Source organism: Halichoerus grypus, chromosome 7 (assembly GCF_964656455.1).
Source record: "Halichoerus grypus chromosome 7, mHalGry1.hap1.1, whole genome shotgun sequence".
Taxonomy (NCBI): domain Eukaryota; kingdom Metazoa; phylum Chordata; class Mammalia; order Carnivora; family Phocidae; genus Halichoerus; species Halichoerus grypus.
Window position 1 is genome coordinate 150,082,088 of NC_135718.1, and position 21,045 is coordinate 150,103,132.

The 21,045-nt window shown below is 38.3% G+C and overlaps 1 protein-coding gene across 1 annotated transcript in view; it reads right to left on the minus strand.

Annotated features, from left to right (window-relative positions):
* The window catches only part of ATF6 (activating transcription factor 6), a 209,362-nt gene that overhangs the window by 133,832 nt on the left and 54,485 nt on the right, over positions 1–21,045 (minus strand). The window contains exon 10 of the mRNA XM_036103526.2: positions 1,821–1,952. Coding sequence (XP_035959419.1) covers positions 1,821–1,952 — 132 coding nt within the window. The remainder of the gene's footprint in view (positions 1–1,820; positions 1,953–21,045) is intronic.

Here is a 21,045-nt window from a genome sequence, read left to right on the forward strand (position 1 = left end):
CAGTTCAAAACACATTTGTATTTGCTGTTTTCAAATGTTGCACAAACACTTGGTATCTTTTATTCAGTATTTATAATGATAAAAGCAAGAATATCAAGTTGATGGACTGATACCTACTTGCATCTCTCAAGCTGCTCAATAATAATTTTAGATATTTCAAGAGATTTGCATGCAGGCAAGAATCCATAATCTTTTCCATGTTTTACCAATACCAGTAACACAGCACAGGCAATGGTGACTCTGGGGTGGGGAACGGCGAATGGTTTGCATTTCATACACTACTTTGAAAGCTGATAAATTACAGCCTGAAGGTCATTCAAATATCTAGGTTGAACTAGGATGATCAGAGCACTATGCTTTTCATGTTACCTTACTCTACCACAAATAGGTGAAAGCGTCTATTTACTGAGGTTAGTACAAAATAAGTAATATTCTTGTAAAGGTTACCTGAACTATAATTTCAAGTTCTACTTGTTTCAAGTTCAATAATTAGTTCTACTTTTTAACAACCAGCAAATACGTACCCAAAAGGCACATTCTCAACTCTCATAAATCCAAAGACTCTCAAATTTAGTAAGTTTTGATGGATCCCATGTGGACAACAGAACTCAAAATTACATGCAGAACATGTAGGGCAAACTTGGACAAATGATGTAGTAAAATGAAAGATACTATTTAACTCTAGCAATATTCAAAGACACCATTAAGTGAGCACTAAGATCAGTATTCAGAAGTATGGCTAGTTTTGGCATGTAAAAAAAAAAAGCAAGAAATGTTATATATATTATTACAGTTTCCAATATTATGGCATGCATCACATTGTACGCATTACACTTACTGCCACATAATTCTCTGGATCCTCCGCCACACTTAACATAGTACTTTACCCACTGTAGATTCCTAAAATAATGAATACTAGCATATTTTTTCCAGGAAGGCTAAATGGAGACAAGCCCACAGGACTATGGTGATAATTTCATTCAGTGATATGGCTGTCACAGTAAAAAAAAAAAAAAAAAAAAGATTCCCCTATGGCCCTTGGCCTGTAGAACTTTACAGTTACAAGTAAACAAATCTTTAATGACTCTCAAGGGTTATATTGGGCAATACATTGTTGCCACACTGTGACCTCCCTTTGCTTTGTGAGTCAAGGACCTCACTCCACTTGGTTCTAATAAAAATTCCAAATAACACAGGGAAATGTTTATCAAAAAGTATACAGCTCTGAAAATGTCCACTACAGCCTTCTTCTAGTTTACATAATACAGACCTTGTCTTTTCAAAAAATTTTAAGTCTTTTACTATTGGCAAGCTATATAGTAATTTACCAGGAGAATGATAAACCGTAACAAGGGAGGGAGATCCAACAAAGATCACAATAAGTAAGTATAAACGGTCTGATCAAATGACTGCACAGAGGTTCACCCATATCACTCCACCAGATCATATTCATCCCAAGATGATACTATTACATACACTATATACATGTAACCATATGACAGATAAAAACCTACATTAAAGACATTATGTATAATGTAACGTGTGTATATTGTATGTGCCTCCATATGTATCTCAGTACATACAAACTGAGATTGTAAGGTCACATCTCTGTAAGAATTCCAAAATTGGGAAAGGTTTCAAAAGGAAATTTATTCTTAGAACTGATCTTAACAGTAAAATTTACTAAGGGCCTCAATAACTTGTTTGTTCTACAAATTAAAACTGTGCATTAACAAGTTAGATGTAAAGTTATACTATATAATTCCCCACGGCAGTTTCATTAAATCATTTTAACAGACAGAGACATGCAATCTTCTAACCTGTAGCTGTTTTTCTGGATGATACCATCTGACGTATCTTCCACCTCTTTAGCAGAAAATTCTAGAAGATGCCTCCTTTGATTTGCAGGGTTCATACTAGGATTCTTTCTCTTGGAATCCTGTTCCAACATGCTGAAAATTTTAAAAAGTGAAACAATAATTGAAATAAAAATATGTCACACATATGCATACTACATTAGCTCTAAAGCAAACCCCAAATTCCTTCATAGGTTCATGCACACAGCATGAACGCTAGGGACAGAAAACAGAACAGCACAATGGCTGCAGTCAAATCCCTCACCTGGCATCCTGTACATATGAAAAACAATTTTGAGATTAATTTTCGTTAAGTCTAAAAGTACCTCATTTTTAAACTGCTTAAACAGGGACCCCTGGGTGGCTCAGTCGGTTTAGCATCTGCCTTTGGCTCAGGTCATGATCTCAGGGTCCTGGAATCAAGCCCCACATCTGGCTCCCTGCTCAGCGAGGAGTCTGCTTCTCCCTCTCCCCCGACCCTCGCCCCTGTTCGTGCTCTCTCTCAAATAAATAAATAAAATCTTAAGAAAAAAACCTGCTAAAATAACATCAGTATTCTATATGCTTTAAAAACTCTACAATTATTATGTTATGTATGTATATAAAGTAGAAATAAATACAACATACATATAAACAAATTTTTAATTCAGATAATAACTGAAATAAGAAGTCCTCTTGGATGGTACAAACTGATGTTTTCAATGAGGGAACACTTCAAATGAAATTGAACCTTTCTCCTTATGGATACCCAAATGCATTAACCTTTCACAATCCCAGAAGGCAGGCGATCAAATACAGGTAACAAAAAATTATTTTTTTTCAAAGATTTATCTATTTATTTGAGAGAGCGTGTGCACATACACGTGCATGCAAGCAGGGGGAGGGGCAGAGGGAGAGAGAAAATCTTAAGCAGACTCCCCACTGAGCATGGAGCCCAATGTGGGGCTCCCATCTCATGACCCTGAAATCATGACCTGAGCCAAAATCAAGTCGGATGCTTAACTGACTGAGCCACCCAGGAGCCCCACAAAAAATTATTTTAAAAAATACTTCTTTTTATTTACATGTAAAAGTTTTCTATTTCCTTCTTTCTCCCCATCTTCCCCCATACCTTCATTTATCAATGTGTGTCCTCATGGTGGGCCTAAGTATTTGCGGCAAACAAATATATATATACACACATATAAAGCAAATACTGCAATAGTTATTTGACACTTTTAACTCACTAATCAGGGGCTTAGAGATTTGGCTCCCCAATAAGATATTTTGTGTGTGTATGCTTTATTTTACAATGCCACGCACACAATTTACACTAGTTCTAATCTTGAAATTAAACCCAAAGGGAATCGCCTTAGGGAAACACAAAAGGATACCAAATTCCACTGAGAGGGATGAAGAGGTAGAGGAAAGAAAGGCTAATGAAAGCAGGTCACAATTAAGAGCCCTATGGTTCTAACAGGAAGGAGTTCCTCAGAGTAGGGCAGTTTGTCTCCACATCTGGGGAAAGCAGTGTTAGGGAAAATAGGAAGCAGGTACATCTCTCTAGAATCATCTTCTGATCTCTTAATTTATTTCCCATTCTCCTCAGTTCTTCCCCCCCCAAGAATCATTGCTATCTGGTGGTCCATATACAGTATGCTCTAGCACTTAAGACATCCTGTAAACGCTTCAAAGGTGTACCACCAAATTACCAGCCTTGTGGGACATTTCATTTTGCTACAACTGAGGATACATTCTGTTACCATTCTGTATTTCAGACACAATGTTTGCTTGAGTGATCACAAACAACATGAACCCTGCTGCAAATAAGGGAAAAGGCCTAGTGGAGTCTCTAGCCAAACTTAGGAAAACTTAGCTTGGCGCGTATTTAAGAAAATAGGGGAGAAGCAGTAGATAATAACTTCGTAGGGAAGACAAATGGAGAGTGTGATGATAGCTGCAGAATTTTTTTCTTTTTGCAACTTACTTCTCTGAAAAAGATTTTACTTCTAAATCTTTCAGGTATGGTGCCAAACATTCTACTTAGGAATGTATAGTGTAAACAAAACAAAGTTAAGAACTTTCTCCTTGGTTTACAGAATCTCTGTTAATTCAACACCACACTATATTAGTGACACCCCCATGTAATGACACCCCCATGTAATAACATCCCCATTGGTACAAGTACTCCCTCAAACCCTCCAATGACTAAGAGGGGCTCTACCACCCTGACTATGAACAGTGTTTCCCCTTGTTTTAACTAGAAATGTGCTTCTTTATAACTTCAGCCCTTTGGTTCTAGTTCTGGGCTTTGTGGCTGTTCAGAAGCAGCCTAAGCAAGCCTCCTTCCAATGTCCAAAGACATCTAATACACCTCCCACCCCCACCCCGCAGGCTTTCTTTCTCAAAGCTATGGTATTTTCCACACGTTCTTCTTTGAAGCAGTCTCAGTCTTCAGTCTCAGTCACAGTCTTCAGTCTGTCTGGCCCCCCTCCTATCAATATGCCTCTCAGAAGTGGTGTCCAGAACGGGCTACAGTACTTCTCAGGTGGTATGATGAGCCAGGATGGAATAGATTAATTCCTTCCCATGTTCTAGATACTACTCTCCCTCTGATGCAGTCTAATATCACACAGGCTTTGCTGGCAGTTACATCACACATTATTTATATTGGGCCTGGTTTAATCAAAATCCCAACTCCCCTCACACACTGATTTTGAACCATTACCTTCTTTTCCATTCCTCTCCCACTTCCAATTTGAATGTATATAATTGAACGTTTTGATCCCAGCTGAATAATTTACATCAATTCCTTCAAAAATATCACTTCGTCTACCAATCAGTCAAGAACTTCTAGGATCCTAACTAGCAAAAGAAATTCTCCTTCTAAGCAAGGATCACCATGCCATCAATATCCTCAGCTGCGCTGCTGTTAAAATATTGAAAAGCTCAGGACAAAGAAATCGAGCCATGGAGCATGCCCCTAGAGAAAGCCTTAGAAAAATGTAAGTTTCACCACTTCTGAATTAATTATATCTCATAGTCCAAAATTTCCCATCTTGACCACATAGATATTGCAAGACTGTTAAACAGTCTTCTAAGATGCAAATATAGTAAAACAGTAGCTGCCATTTGAGCACCTACTATGTATTAGGGAATGAATACTTAGTACAAGTTGAGGCTCAAAGAGTTTAAACAACTTGCCCAAGGTCATGCTCTAAGTAGTTAAAGAAGCAGAGATTTGGATCTAAGACTGGAACTCCATTACTGCATTATGTTGACAACATTTTTCAGAATGACTGATTATTCAACATGCATTAAATACCTATTATGTTCCAGGAACCATATATAATGCTAAAGACTCAAAGATTAAAAAAAGGTAGGAGCGCCTGGGTGGCTCAGTCTACTGAGCGTCTGACTCTTGATTTTGGCTCAGGTCATGATCTCAGGGCTGTGGGATCAAGCCCCAAATTGCTGGGTGTGGAGCCTGCTTGGGATTCTCTCACTCCCTCTCCCTCTAAAAAAAAAAAAAAAAAAATTAAATAAATAAATTAATTAATTAATTAAAAGCATGTTAAAAAAAGATTTAAAAAAAGGCAAAAATCAAATTACAGTGTATGTGTGGGGGAGATGTTGATACAGATAAAAGATAATAGAGTGATTAATGTCATAATAAAGGTTAATGATGAATGCTATGGAACCATAGAGCTAAAGCACCTGATCTCTACTAAGAGGATCACAAAGTTATCTTAAATGAAAAGCAGTAAATAAACAGGTGGAAAAGGAAAAGGGAGTGAGGGAAGGCATTCCATACAGATGGAATAGTGTATGAAAAAAAGCACATAGGTATAAGAGAGCATGTTTTGCTCAGAGAATTGCAAGTAAAGCAGGAGAGGGTGTGTGGGTGTGTGGACATAGCAAGAAGGGGATCATTTCAGAGAGAGAGGAGAAAGGGGACCAGAACAATAATGCAAGGCTGGATTATGGATGGCCTTGCCTGCCACAGTATCACGAAGTCTAGAAATTTATTCAAGTAACAAAAAACAAAACAAGCATGTTTTTTTCCTGTTTTAATTTTGGCTCTCAGTATCATATCCCTTTCTTATTTATTTATTTTTAAAGATTTCATTTTATAAATAATCTCTACACCCAACATGGGGCTCAAACTTACAACCCCAAGATCAAGAGTCACATGCTCTACTGACTGAGCGAGCCAGGTGCCCCTATCATATCCCTTTCTGTATCAGAATCTTCCCTGATTGTTAAATTCCCTGGTCAAATGGGGGAATCTACATTCCTTCTTTTAAAAATTGGTATTACAATGATCTCCTAGTTGCCTCGACTACTGGAAAAACAACAGATTACTAGAACAGCTCCCCTGCTTTCCTATGTCCTGGCTAAGGGTTATAAATAAGCTTTTAAAAGGAGGCTCCCTTGATAACTGCCAAGCCAAAGTGCTGCTATGGCTTCAGGAAGTAACTTCACTCGTGTTTCCTTGAATCCTACCGTCAACTAGCAATTAACACTCTTGATCAGAAAGCACCTTCCTCTCACGGTGATTCTCAAAGTGTGGTACTTGGACCAGCAGCATTAGCATCACCTGACAGCTGGTTAGAAACGCAAATTCTCAGGCCCCACCCCATTCGTACTCACCCAGGAACTCTAGGAATGATGCCCAACAACTCTGTGTTTTAACTAGCCATCTAGGTGACTGTGACACACTCAAATGTTTGAGAACTACCATTTTAAATAATCTTGTCTTACACATCTTTCCTATCTCATTCCCTAAAAATTACACATTTTTCACAATGAATCCAACAGAAGTGGACAACCTGGGGAGAAGGACGGTGGGGGGGGGGGCGGGATGGTCAGACAGGAAGTATGTGGAAGGGTATAATCAAAAGTGGACATCTGTATGGTTTATGCATGATTTATAAAGTAAATCTGTTCAGCATTATTAATACTTGGAAGTTTTAAAAGAGCCTTTCTACCAACCATTGTTCTTTGGATGATGTTAATACGACTATGAAGACAGTTCACGACTTATGGCTGTTCCAAGCAAATACCCTGAGTTCAACCATCAGTTTAGTTTATTCCATCTGTAACTGAGATGCACTACAGTCACTCGGCAGCTGCACTTGCCAGAAATCAGTTTTGATGTTGACTGGTTTGGCTCCTAAGTGATCACTATTTTTCACTGCTGCCCACACAGGTAATGACTATCACAGGGTAATGGCAATTTACCTTTAACCTGAGCTACTCCAGTAACTTCTACCCTTTGTTAGCCTCAACTTTATTATCTACTCATTGGCCCAGAATGTATTTTGAAAAATATATTAAGAAATTTTGAAAAGAGGGGCGCCTGGGTGGCTCAGTTGGTTAAGCGACTGCCTTCGGCTCAGGTCATGATCCTGGAGTCCCAGGATCGAGTCCCGCATCGGGCTCCCTGCTCGGCAGGGAGTCTGCTTCTCCCTCTGACCCTCCCCCTCTCATGCTCTCTCTCTTTCTCTCATTCTCTCTCTCAAATAAATAAATAAAATCTTTAAAAAAAAAAAAAAAGAAATTTTGAAAAGAGGGGCGGCTGGGTGGCTCAGTCATTAAATGTCTGCCTTCGGCTCAGGTCATGATCCCAGGGTCCTGGGATCAAGCCCCACATCAGGCTCCCTGCTCCGTGGGAAGCCTGCTTCTCCCTCTCCCACTACCCCTGCTTATGTTCCCTCTCTCGCTGTCTCTATCAAATAAGTAATAAATAAAAAATCTTTAAAAAAAAAAGAAAAAGAAATTTTGAAAAGAATCTGTTAAAGTTTTTCACTTATTTGTTTTTGGTTCTTGTTGTCATTTGGCCTCCATTCCTTGTAGATTTTTTTAAAAGTCTTAAAATGAAATTTCTCTTAAGCTAAATTACAGACAAACCGACTGTCCAATTCAGCTCAAAAAAAAAAAAAAAAAAACCACAAACTATAAATGCTTAAACCCTATGAAATGACCTACAGAAACTAATTTTAACCATTTGAGTAACTGCAGAATTATATTTCCCTTGTTTTTATTAATATTTGAAAGACATGGAAGAGCTTTATTTCAAGACTGTCTTAGGTACAAGTGTGACACCACAAATATTAACAAGGAATCTGACAGTAGCCAAATGTACGAAAGAGGAGGAGAAAATCGTGGATGTGAACTTTTAGATTCTTGGCATGACCCTTTTTGTTAATTTTGGAAGAATGAGATTTCTAATAATACAAAGAGATGGCTCAGAGTCACGGGAAGGGTGAGTGTAGTAAGGGCAATGACTGTTTATAGTTCACAACATTAATAAAACAGTCTAATCAAACTCTTTTCATGATTAGCTTAAATTAGGTTCTATTCTGTATTTTTAAATAAACTAATAAATATTAAGAAAATGAAAGTCCCCACATCTCTGTGATCAGAAACATGTTATTCCACAAGAGTGACAAGAGTTTTAAGCCACAAAATAATCATTATACCAGTAAACCTTGCTCATGTCATGGGCCAACAGGCCTGAAAGCACAGATTGATAAAAACACAAATAATTTCGATTTCCCCAAAAGTCTGGAAAAAGTATTATAAGAATTGTTACTTTACTTTTTCATTTACAAAAATTCTAAAAGCCAACAACTGTTTTAGATTATCTGTGAAGCCACTTAATTGTTAAGAAATGATCTCAAATAACCAATTTTCATACCAAGTGGCTGAACAAAAAACAGCACATTTCCAAATCCATTCTACCCTTTGCAAACCTGCTTTCTTACAGTACGTACAAGCAGATCAATTTTAAATTCAAGCCATCTCAGCAGGTAAGAATCCTACTGGTTTTCACCTCCCAAAGAAACCCACATGCTGCTGCTGTTGATCGGAGAACCACCCATGAAAACCTGAAATCACTTGAAGCTGAAAAGAGCATGGAGTTCTTCCAGCTTTAATGCAGGATGGCGGGAAGAGCACAAAATTTGGAGTCAAGAGATCAGGGTGCAAGGTGTGGCTCTGAGACTCCCCACTTGAGGAGACTTTCTCTTGAGCCTCCAACTCCTCACGTGTACAAGAGCAAAAATGACAAATATTTCACAGTTTTCCAAAGATTCAAGTGAAACGACAGATGTGAACACACTTTTATGAATCAAAAAGTGCTACGTGTCCCAAGGATGACACCAAGCAACTGGTGGCACAGCTCGCCAGGTTCTGCCCTTTCTAAACACAGCAACTGGAGTGACTGTTTTAAAATCTGGGTCAGATTATGATGTCACTTCTCTGTTCAGACCTTCAGACAGCTCCCCATTTCTACCGTGCAAAAGCCCCGAACCTTAAAATGACCAAGGCCCCACTAAACTTAACCCATCCATCTTACCTCTCTGGCCTCATCACCGACTACTCTCCCCCTTGCTCACTTCAGTCCAGTCACCCTGACCTCCTTGCTTTTCCTTGAACGTGCAAGGCATGCCTCCACCCTAGGGCCCTTGCATTGGCTGTTTCCTCTGCCAGGAATGCTCTTCCCCCACATATCTATATGGTTGGCCCTCTCTGTAAGACTTGGTGCAAATGTCTACTTTACAATGATCACTATAAAACTACAGTTCCAACAACCACCCTCACACTTGTAAAACCATTCACTCTACTATAGTTTACCCCCTTTGTTCAAAGAAACTACAATTCTATCATTATATTTGCTTATTATGTTTACTGTCAGTCTGTCCTCACTAAAATATAAGTTAAGGAGTACAGGGACCTCTGTTTTGTTCTAGGACAATGCCTAGTTCAGAGAAGATATTCCCTCACCCTTTTTTTTTTTTAAAAATAACAAACAGATGAAATGTATGTACCATTCTGCCTCATGTCAAGAGAAAAATCCAGATCTTCATTTTAGGGACACTAACTCACAACTCAAGAATGGCAGGTGGTGAACTCATTATTACACCATCTCCAGATCCAGGAACAGGAAATTATGTTAATTTTCATTGCAACTGAGGCTAAAGACAAAAAGTTCCCCAAGGGAGTTCTCCAAATCTTAAAGAAGTTTTTTCTGTTTATTGAATGGTTCACAGATGATTTTTGCAGGCTAGTAGTAACTGGGGGTAATTTACTAGAAACAGAAATGTGACTGAATAAAGAAATAAATCTTTAAATCAAGATTTTAAAAACCTTCTAAATAGCAGTTCTCAGAACCAGGGATTACCAGACCCTGAGAAGAAACATGTACTTTACAATGGCAGTTTGCCAAGTGAGCCAACATGAGCAAGAAAACAGCATGAGATCCTTTCACTCATTCAATGAACAATTATAAAGTAAGCACTCTTCTAATAGGTGATGCTCATTCTTGGAACCCCGCCACTAAACTAAGAGGAAAGCCAAGCAGCTTGTGGAGAGGCCTAAATGAAGAACGGAGAACCCTGGCCCATAGCCCTGGCAGTCTCAGCTGAAGCCAGCACCAACTTGCTGACCATGATGCGTGAGCCATCTTGAAAGTGGTCCACAAACCCAAGCCACCCCAATTAACACTCCATGGGAGCAAAGAGCTGTCTCTACTGAGCCCTGCCCAAATCGTAGAGCTTTAGCAAAGTAAAGTTGTCTTAAGCCTTTCAGTTTTAGGGTGATTTGTTACACAGCAATAAATAACTAATACACTATACTTAATTGCTGAAGTCAGTGACTCAACGTTTAATATAAAGTTTGTGTGTAAATAACTCTTTGGTATCTTCTCACTTGAGAAAGGCATCCTCTGATCATTCTAAATGTCAAAAAGATGCCTACAAATTTGAGTACAATCACTTTTCTGTTATATTTACATCAATCTAGTCAACTTATGAGTATATTCTCCTTTCACAGCCAATCCTAAGCTTTCAAGGGATGGGTAAAGTTACTGGATCAAGTCCTAACTCCTCTATCTATAAATACCAACTTCTTTTTCCCCTGCCTGAGTGGCTCTATTAGTGATTAAGACAAAGGCTCCAAAGGCAGACTCTGAATCCTAGCTCTGCAACATAATTAGCTGTGATTTCAGTCTCTTTATCTGTAAAACAGAGATAATAACACCTTCCCTCATAGTTCTGGGAGAATTAATTTACAAAATTGCTTAGGCTCATTTGCTTGGTACAAGGTATTTGATAAAAAATAGCTTAACACGACAAATACAAAAACCACTACCTTACCAACCAAGCACGGATGATATCAACATACAGCCAACCGAGATTATTCTAGAACTAATTCTCTTCTCTTTTTCATTCATCTTCTTTTCTTCCAACAGTCTTATTTCCAACTATCTCGCATTTTCAAATTCACAACAATAACAACAAAACCCATATAGGAAGGAAAAATGAAAGCAAGTAATGCTGCTTTACAGAGAAGGGCTGAGAGAGAAAGCCATAAAAGGCATATGGACTCTCTGTGATTCCCTAATTCTAGCTCCTCAGAGGTCATGGACTGTGATAAACTGACTGTGGACAGAATATATTAATGCCAGTTTTTGTTCAGAACACACAGACAACATGAAGTCTAAACGTACACCACACACTCATGGTTCATGCGTGTTACATTGGCTGTAACTCAGTTAAAAACAATCTGTACAGGGGCGCCTGGGTGGCTCAGTCATTAAACGTCTGCCTTCGGCTCAGGTCATGATCCCAAGGGTCCTGGGATCGAGCCCCGCATCGGGCTCCCTGCTCGGTGGGAGGCCTGCTTCTCCCTCTCCCACTCCCCCTGCTTGTGTTCCCTCTCTCGCTGTCTCTCTCTCTCAAATAAATAAAATCTTTTTAAAAGAAAACAAACAAAAAAAACACCAATCTGTATAATGGCCCTTAAAATACTTACGTTTCAAATGCTTCCTGAAATGACAAAACAGCTCAAATCTGGAGAAAATAAGGCATTAATGTCAAACTGCCTAGAAGCTTAAATGATATATGATAATTACACATATATTTTCTTAAAATCAAAAGTTTCAGTTATCCTACACTACCTTAGTATTAGGCTAGACCTTCCCTTACTACAAGTAAAGTTGTGTATTGCTTTATCATTTATGTTTTGATCAACTTATATAGCAGGATTCTACCTGAATATACTAAGTACTGGAAATGGCGGTTGACAAAGCTGCTTCAGACACACCATACATGTTGACTAAGATTTGGGGCCTGAAGAAAACATCAAAGTACCCAACTTCAACTTTGACAGTTTTCTCATCTGCCCTGGTTTCTCAGTGACCCCCTCTCAAAAGATAGAAAGCAGCAGAAGTTACATTACCTCCTTTTATCTTGAAAGTGACATAATGACTTACTCAAGGTAAAGAAGCAACTGGCAAAGGATGTAGGTTTCTGATTTCAAATGCCCTTCTCCTTACTGTAACAACTCAAGTCTGGGACAAAAGGTAGCCAAGCAATGAATGCTAAGGCCACTGGTACTCTTTATAAACCTCCCAATATACAACTCACACGAAGTCCAAAACTAAAGAATATCATCAACAGATTTTTCCATGCCCTCAAAACTCAGCTCTGCACTTGACAGATTCTAAGCCATTTTTTAAAACAAAGGATGAAATCTACAGAGGCTGGAAGAAAAGAGAACCAATTACTCTCCACGGATACTTTTTTGAAGAACATGAATAAATGAGACGATTTGGGGAACGGACTACCCTTAGCTCTATTACCTCTCTGCAAGCCCAGATTCAGTAACACCTGCTATTTAGATGTATTGTATTTCTTCAGTTTATGTGTCACTTTGATAAATGTGGAAAGTACTTTTAGCCAAGAACTTGAATTAGCTTTCATTTTAAAATCTGGCTGAACAAAACCAAGTATACTTGGTGGTTTGAATTCTGACATTTAAGTTATATAGTAACTTTTAACCTACAGCCAATAATGATTTCATACAGCAAAATGTGCTCAGCAATTGAACAGGAATTAGAGCCAGATTTGGGGACAGGCTCATCTCAGGATAAGAAGCTAGAGTTTTTCCTGTAAAAATTATGAAAAGCTGACAAACTTAGAGAATGCTAGAATAAAGAGATTTTATTTCTAACTAGTTCCAGACAACTCAAATTCAATGCCATATTTTCTGTGGTCAGCTTTTCCTTAACACAGTCTCATAAGCAAACCACAGAGTAGCTGGCCCTTAAATAGTATGATTTACCCTTCTTCATCCAAGTCTAATGTCTCAGACTATAAAGATTCCGTTCTAGTGAGGGGACAGCACCTAACCCGGAACAAACAAGGAAAAAGCACTGTCAATTTCAAACACCTGTTATTTTTTTAAGACCTAGCATACTCAAAACCTCCTTAGATACTGCTTTGTACTTTCAGAATAGGAGGATGATGACAGTGACTTTTAAAATAGAAAGGGGGAAACTAACAAAGGAATCTATGAACTGCAGTCCTATGTGCCAGGAAGAAGTTCCCCTCACAAGGTTATGCTGTGGCTCTTATTCAGTACAGAAGTCCATACATTTCCTCAATTACATAAGACAAACCTTTGAGTATAGAGGTGTCTGTCTAGAGATTTAATAAAACTTCTCATGTATACATTATCTTCTAATCCAATGGATAAGTGCTCTTACAATTTCCACAGAGGCCAAGGTAAAGGAGAAAGGGAGGAAGGGAGGAAGGGAGGGAGGGAGGGAGGGAGGAAGGAAGGAAGGAAGGAAGGAAACACTACACAGTTTTCAACTCTAGACATACTTCAGAATCACCGGGGGAAAACATTTTGTTTAAAAACAACTGAATTAGGGGCGCCTGGGTGGCTCAGTCGTTAAGCGTCTGCCTTCGGCTCAGGTCATGATCCCAGAGTCCTGGGATCGAGCCCCACATCAGGCTCCCCGCTCAGCGGGAAGCCTGCTTCTCCCTCTCCCTCTGCTTGTATTCCCTCTCTCGCTGTGTCTCTCTCTGTCAAATAAATAAAATCTTTAAAAAAATAAAAAATAAAAACAACTGAATTAGACCCATCCTACCAGATTCCACAAGTTTTGGGCAGGGCTCCTCCCTTTTGAAGATTTCCTAGTGATTATTAATATATAGCCATGTTCGAGAACCACTATGAGAAAATGTAACAAAAAATCATCCAACCTTTTTTTTTCATCCAAACTTTTAAGGAGGCAAGGAAAATTTGCAAAACCTCAAACTTCTGCGGTGAAAACATTACTCAACAGTCCACCAAACTCGGAACAATAAACGACAGACTGCAAGTAGGGTTCAGACCAATGTTTCTCCAACTAGCTCTTAACCATCCGGTTTTATAAAGACTGAAGTATTTTTAACACAATTTATCACTGGTTAAACTTTATGTTGCCAATAGAACCTTTGGGAAACTCTTTTCTTCCATCAAGATTAATCTATTTTCCCTTTTTCTTCCCTTATTTCCCCCGCTTTTCTTAAATTAATTCTACTTCCCTCCACCAAGAAATATTTTTACAAATGTCTAAAAGGAACACTGCTCATTCCCTTGACCATACCCTATTTCCTGGATATCTGTACAAGTCTGAAATTTACATCAATCCTGAAGGTATGGGGGAGAGTTAAACTTCCCTAATGTCAAAATGATCTTAAGGTACAAACTTAAAATAACAACAAAACAGAAACACATCAGCACAGAGTAGCAATGAAAACCATGCCTCTGGTATGACCAACATCAAGTATGTGAACACTGCTTTAAGAAAGCAGGAACCCAAGAGGAGGAAATTCTAAAAATTAAGCCCCCTCCCGACAGTGAAAATCTCTCTTCCTCCACCTCAAAAAATTTAAACTTGATAACCACTTATACTGTGTCCGATCCAATTCCAACATCCCTAGAAGACTAAGTGTATGAAAAATGAGTAGAAGAAACTACGTTACAAGGCAGAAAGTAGTAGTAATGAGATAAAGAGAATAGGTTATGAAAATTAAGGTATCTTAAAAAACATAAAACTAGAAAAAAAAATAGGAAAATTTAATCAGTCATAAGAGGCCCAGGAAGTGAAGACTTTTTTTTGCCTTATGTATTGTTTTTTTAAGGCAACAACAAGGGTAGACAGGGGTAAATAACTTCTTCTCCATCTCTGTATCATACTTTGATTAGTGTCGTGCATCCTACACCTCCCATGGAACCTGTCTCTCCTCTCCTTACAAATCTTTAATTTCATTCTCCCGGGTGAAACCTTTCTTATAATCACCATCTCCACTTACCTCCTCTTCCCAGTATGACACTCACAACACACACCATGTTACTAGGTACTCACTAGAATGATACCGTGCAATGGTCACTGTTTGGGGTCTTCTCCTCCGCAGGGAACATGATGCCCTGTAGGGACTGGCCACAGCCTACCCTCTCAGCCCTACTGCTTTCCACTCCCCATCAGATAGTCTATGCTCATTCACATTCCAGGAGTCCCTCATTCATCTGTTCAGTCACTCAACCACATCCAACAAAGATTTGTTAAGTAGCTCCACTATGTCAAGCATGATCTAAGAGTCAAGTGAGCTCCAGCCATCTCTGACTGCTTCTTAACTGCAGGTAAAAAGCCATCCTCCCTAACTCTGCCTGGAATGCCCATCTCTCCTTGTCAGCCTGACAAAATCCTTCTTGGTAATTCAGTGCAGCATTTTTGTGTGTGTGTGTCTGCCATGTACTGTACATATAATGCTAAATGCTGAGGATATAATAAAAAAATGGACTGCGGCAGAGCTTCTCAAAAAAAAAAAAGAAAAAGAAAACAACACAAGAGCTATAGCAGTAAAGACAGACAGACCAACAAATAACCGGCCAGTGTGACAAGTTCTATGATATGTAAACAGGATGATTTGGGAGCACCATGCAGAAATACTTAGCCTGGCCTACATGTGAGTTAAACTTGCCCAATGTGACTTTTGAATTTTGTAGTAACAGTTCCCTTGCTTTCCTTTATAGCTTTCACACATATGTACACACATTCATATGGTACAGTTCTTTTGGTCTGAACTTGATATAAATGTAATCATACTGTAAATACTCTGCAATTTGCTTTTTCCATGTAACATGATACTTCCTACAAGGTCTGATAAATAGTATTTTTAATATCACTCAGTAATAATTTCATTATGATTTCTTCTTTGATCTATGAGTTATTTAGAACTGTGCTTTTTAAGTTTTAGTAGAATAGAAGTTCTTATCTTTTTGTTATTGATTTCTAGTTTAATTACACTGACAGTGAATGTAGTCTACATGTTAGTCTGAAATCTGTTGAGATGTCCTTTATGATCTAGCACAGATCAGTTGAAAAACTCTATGTGTTGATAAATGTAGTGTTTATCTAAATGGCCATTAGATCAGGTCTCATAATGGTAACGTTCAGATCTTCTCCAGCCTTGCGGATTTTGTCAGTGTGCTCTATCAAGAGAGGTACACTCACATTTCCCACCATGGCAGTGGAATGCCAGCTTCCCCTGTAGTTCTTCTAACGATTGTTTCCAAGGTCTATTATTAGCTTTACACTAATTTAGAATTATATATCTTCCTGGTAAACTAACTTTTTAATCAACAGGTAAGTAATTATGTCTAATAATGCCTTCTCCTTAAAGTATACATGTCTGATATTAATAAAACAACTCCAGCTTTCTTTTCGCTACTACTTGCTTTTTCTATCCGTTGACTTTCAACTTTGACTTTCTGTAGCTTGACACTGTCAGGTGTTTCTCCTGTAAAAGGCATAAAGTCGAATTCTGCCTCCCTACCACCACCCCCCCACCGCCCCAGTCTGACAATCTTTGCCTTCTAAATGCAGAGTTCAGTCCATTTCCACATATTGTGATTATGGATAATATTCTAGATTCATTTCTACTATCACAGTTTGTGCTTTCATATTCTCATAGTCTCTTTCCCTCTTTTGGGTTGTTCTGTCCATCTCAGTGATATTTCTTCCACTAGATTTCAAAATGATACACTCCAATTATATTTTGTTAGGGGTTAACCCAAAACTTTAAAATGCTAATGTAACTTAACAAGTCTAAAATAATCAATATTTTTACCTACTTCTAAACAAGAATAAGAACTTTGAATGTTTTCACTTCCATCACACCCTTCCCAATTTATCAGGTATTATTGTACAGAAAATACTTCCATCTTCATTTGTTCTAACCTTACAAACTAGACATTGTTAATGTTTTAGATCATCAACTTTTTTAAAAAAAGCTTCATCTACAACTATTATTTTTGTTGTTGTTGGCCATTCATATCTGCATCTCAAACCTTCCTTTGAAGTTATTTTCCTTCTTCCTGAATACCTTGACACTTTTTAAGATCACAGCCTGTTTATTTTATACATTGTCCCCTCTGTGTGGATTTATCTGGTATTTTTTTCATTATAAAAGTTAGGTTATTCATTTTTGGCTAGAATATCACATAAGTGATATTGTATCCTTTTCAGTGCATCTCATCAGGAGGTACAAGATATCAGAATGTTTCCTGACAAATACTACTTTGATTACTCGGTGATGGTACTGTGACCTCCTCTCTTAAATCTGTTTTCCATCTCGTCTCTCTGTTACACTCTGTATTTCTTCAGCCCTATTTTCCCATTCACAATTTTTTTCTTCACATACGCCTATTTTGTTGTTTTAACCTGGGCATTGTTTTTCTAATTTTAACTTATTATCACATTTCTAGATTTTTTTCAAAATGTCTGGTTCATTTCTGATAGTCTTTTGTTCCTTTGTCATTCTTTAATGCCCTCTTCTATTTCACATATTTATTTTACACCTTGGTATCTGTTGATTCAAATATCTGTAGTCTTCAGAGTATGATTCTGTAGTTTGTTATTTCCTCCCAACTCTTGTTCATGGTGGCTTGTTTCTTAGTGTGATTAATGATTTTGGGGGAGGTGATGTTGGCTCATGTTCAGTTGGAACTGATCTGCAGCAGTTTTTCAGGATGGATGTTTATAGCACTTTCCTCTGAGAAGAGTTTGCATTTGTTTGCCAGGAGCCTAGCAGTACCAACAGAGGGCCACTTAAACTAAATTTTTGGTTGGGTTTTTTGAGGAGTCACAACAGTAGTATAAATTCAGTCTCAAACCTACATGAGTTAAGGCTTGTGATGATGAGTTCTCAGGGAGACTTTTTCTTTATTTCCATCCTACTCAAAGCCAATACCAAGACAGGTACTTATCAATACTCTCCCTATGTAGTTTGACAACCTACTTTTTCCCCCTCTTTTTAGCAACTGAAAATGTCATTCTTTGGAAGTTCCAGCTTTATTTGGGTTTGGGAAGGGGGGATGGGGCTCAGTTGTGACTTCCTACCTTGTTCAGGACCCCAGAGCTTTCTTGTCACCAGACTCTAGGCTAAAGGATCAGGAAATAGCATCACTTCCAAAGCTAGCTTATAATGGATTCATGTTATCTTTATATTTCTGGCCTCTAAGAAGTCCTTACTGTCTTCAGTTCAGCCATTACATAAAAGAGTTTTGATGTGGGACGCCTGGGTGGCTCGGTCAGTTAAGCGTCTGCCTTCGGCTCAGGTCATGATCCCAGAGTCCTGGGATTGAGTCCCACATTGGGCTCCTCGCTTAGCAAGGGGCCTGCTTCTCCCTCTGCCTGCCTCTGTCTCTCTGATAAATAAATAAAATCTAAAAAAAATTTAAGAAAAAAAAAAGAGTTTTGATGTGTTTTTTAATCCAGCATTTTTTGGTGTATAGAACTGCAAAGAGGTTCTCCATACCTCTAGCCCACCATATTGCCAAAAACAGAAGTCCTTAAGGTTTCTTGGACAATGGTAGGAAAAAACCACTTTATGATACGTATAGTAGAGAAGGCAGAGTTTTCAATAATTTTTAAAAGAGACCTTGGTTAAATTTCCAGTTCTTTAACTATAAAATAGGACTAATAATCATAGAATCAACCCTAATATTGAACAGTAAGAAGAGGGTTTCCTACCAATTCACATTTGTCCAGTTTAGCCATTCCCTGCTGCCCAGAGTTACTATTTTTATAGACCACCCAGAGTGGGCCAGCTCTTTGAATCTTGTGCCAGAAAAAGCTAGATGCTGTCTTTACCATCCACGTAACATCAATAAGGTCAGAAAAATTAACCCTTTTAAGTCTGTTTGATTTATTTTCTTTTTCTGTGTGATGACTATTCAGTAACCTAAAACTCTTCAAACTAGTCAGTGTTGCTGCACAAAACTCTCTTACCTTAGAGGTAAGATGTATTTATATTTCATCACCACAAGTGCCTTCAGGAAATGTTTCTTAAGGCATACCTATAGGCAGCAAACTTGTGTGTTAGATAGTTTTTCACTTGGACCCATACCAATATGGCACAGAAGTTCAATTCTACACTGAACATCTGAAACAACACTGACAACTTTATTATGGTAATGTGATCTGTTCTGAAAGAGTTTAGTTTCCTAAATTTAAAATGCTTTGGAAATCTCTCATTAAAATGTCTGCTTGTCTGGCCAGACTTAGTTTTGTGGTACTTGAGAAAAGTTCAGTTAGAACTCACAATCTGTTTTTTTCTATACCAATTAAAACACAATAATGCTTGCTTAAGGTTTATAGATATACACGGCCATGGGTGTGGAAGTTATTCAATAAATACATTCCAGATGGTATTAATAAGGTTCAACTGGGGAGTTTCTGCTCCTCTGGCAGATTCCCAGCCCTAAGAAGATCTTCAGTCTTGCAGTGAAGAGGCTGCGAAGGATGGGGTCAATCAAGAATGTTTCTGAAGAACATACGTGATGGCACATCTCCACTGCCAACATTTGGTTCGGGGGCAGGTTTCAGTCTTTCAGACCACTGTTGCTCTCTCAGCTTTGATATTTCACCATTCATGCCAAATTTTGTTGAGAAGAAATAGTTCCTGGTTTTTATGAGCTCCATAGCCAGTTTCTTTTCTGTTTCCTTCTTGGTGTCTGGAGATATTCCAACCTGTTGAGATACTTCGATATTTCTTCACTCCTTCCAGCTCTTTGTTGCTTTTCTTCAATCTAAGCCTTTTAACATGTTTTTAAAAATCTGCACACTTCCTAAATCTTCCCACTACTTCTTCGCTTTCTGTTCCTCAAGCCTTCACAAAGAGACAGACACAGATCTCCTCTGGCTGTTGCTTAGGACTTTCAAATATTTAAGCTTTCTCCCGTTCTTCATTCTGCTGTTTGTATTATTCATCTAATTTTTTGGACACAAAACTTTTGTGATAAAATAGGACCAAAGTCTCCTCCTTCCAAAATGAATCAACACATCAGCTCATAGAAATGAGATCCATCCCCACACACCCCCTCTACCCTCAGTAGCTGTAAACATCATTAATTCATTTAAAAATTGTCTTTTTTTCCCCCAAATCTCTATTTACTTATGAGGGCTTCCACAACAATGTGTATCCCTAACCCCATCCTCACTTCCTACAGCACAACCCCATCTTCTTTACTGTCCACCGAACGCTACTGCATAAAGCCTCTGAGACTACCATTATCAGAGTTAAATGAAAAAATAATTTTAATATGAAGAATATGGGTAAAATACCAATAGGTAGTAAAAAAATTCTTTTTAATAATTTAAATGCTTGCTCCAGGTATCTCTTCTACATATTCTGTGTAACATGTCTAATACAGTATAAACTTTCAAAAATAGGTCAACTCAGAAATATGACCTCTTTCCACTGAATCATTTTAGTAAAAAGTACATGGGTGTCTGAGGCTCCATGATGGGATATCAAATGCTCTAGACAGTTGTGCTAATACCAAATGATAATGAAAGTTGAATACAAGATCTACATTTTACTTTTTAGAAACTATGTAGAAATAAAATGGGAATGACCTAGCTTGACCATCAAACATGTGAAAAAGATATGGGGATTTTAGTTAATAATACATCTCTTCGAAATAGCTACCACAATCTTAGGCTGCATGAAAAAATGAGCTGTTAGGAAGTGAGGATTTCACTACAGTCTACACAGGTCAGAAGATAGTATCTAAGGAAATGTGTTGGCTCTGGACATCACCTTGCAAAATGAACGCTGATAAGAGTGTCAACCACAAAGCCTGGAACACAGAGCAGCTCCAAGATTACCATCAAGCTGCTAGTTGCCAAATTCAATGTTCTCACCTCAGGTTTCTCTGCCCCCACAAGCCTCTTTTTGAAACTCTTTCACTCTTGGCTTCAGAAAACCACATTTTTCTGGTTCTGTCCCTAACACTACTCACTCCGAGTTTCTTTTCCTGAGTTTGTCATGCTGGTTTCCCCAGATTCTCATTACTCTTCTTC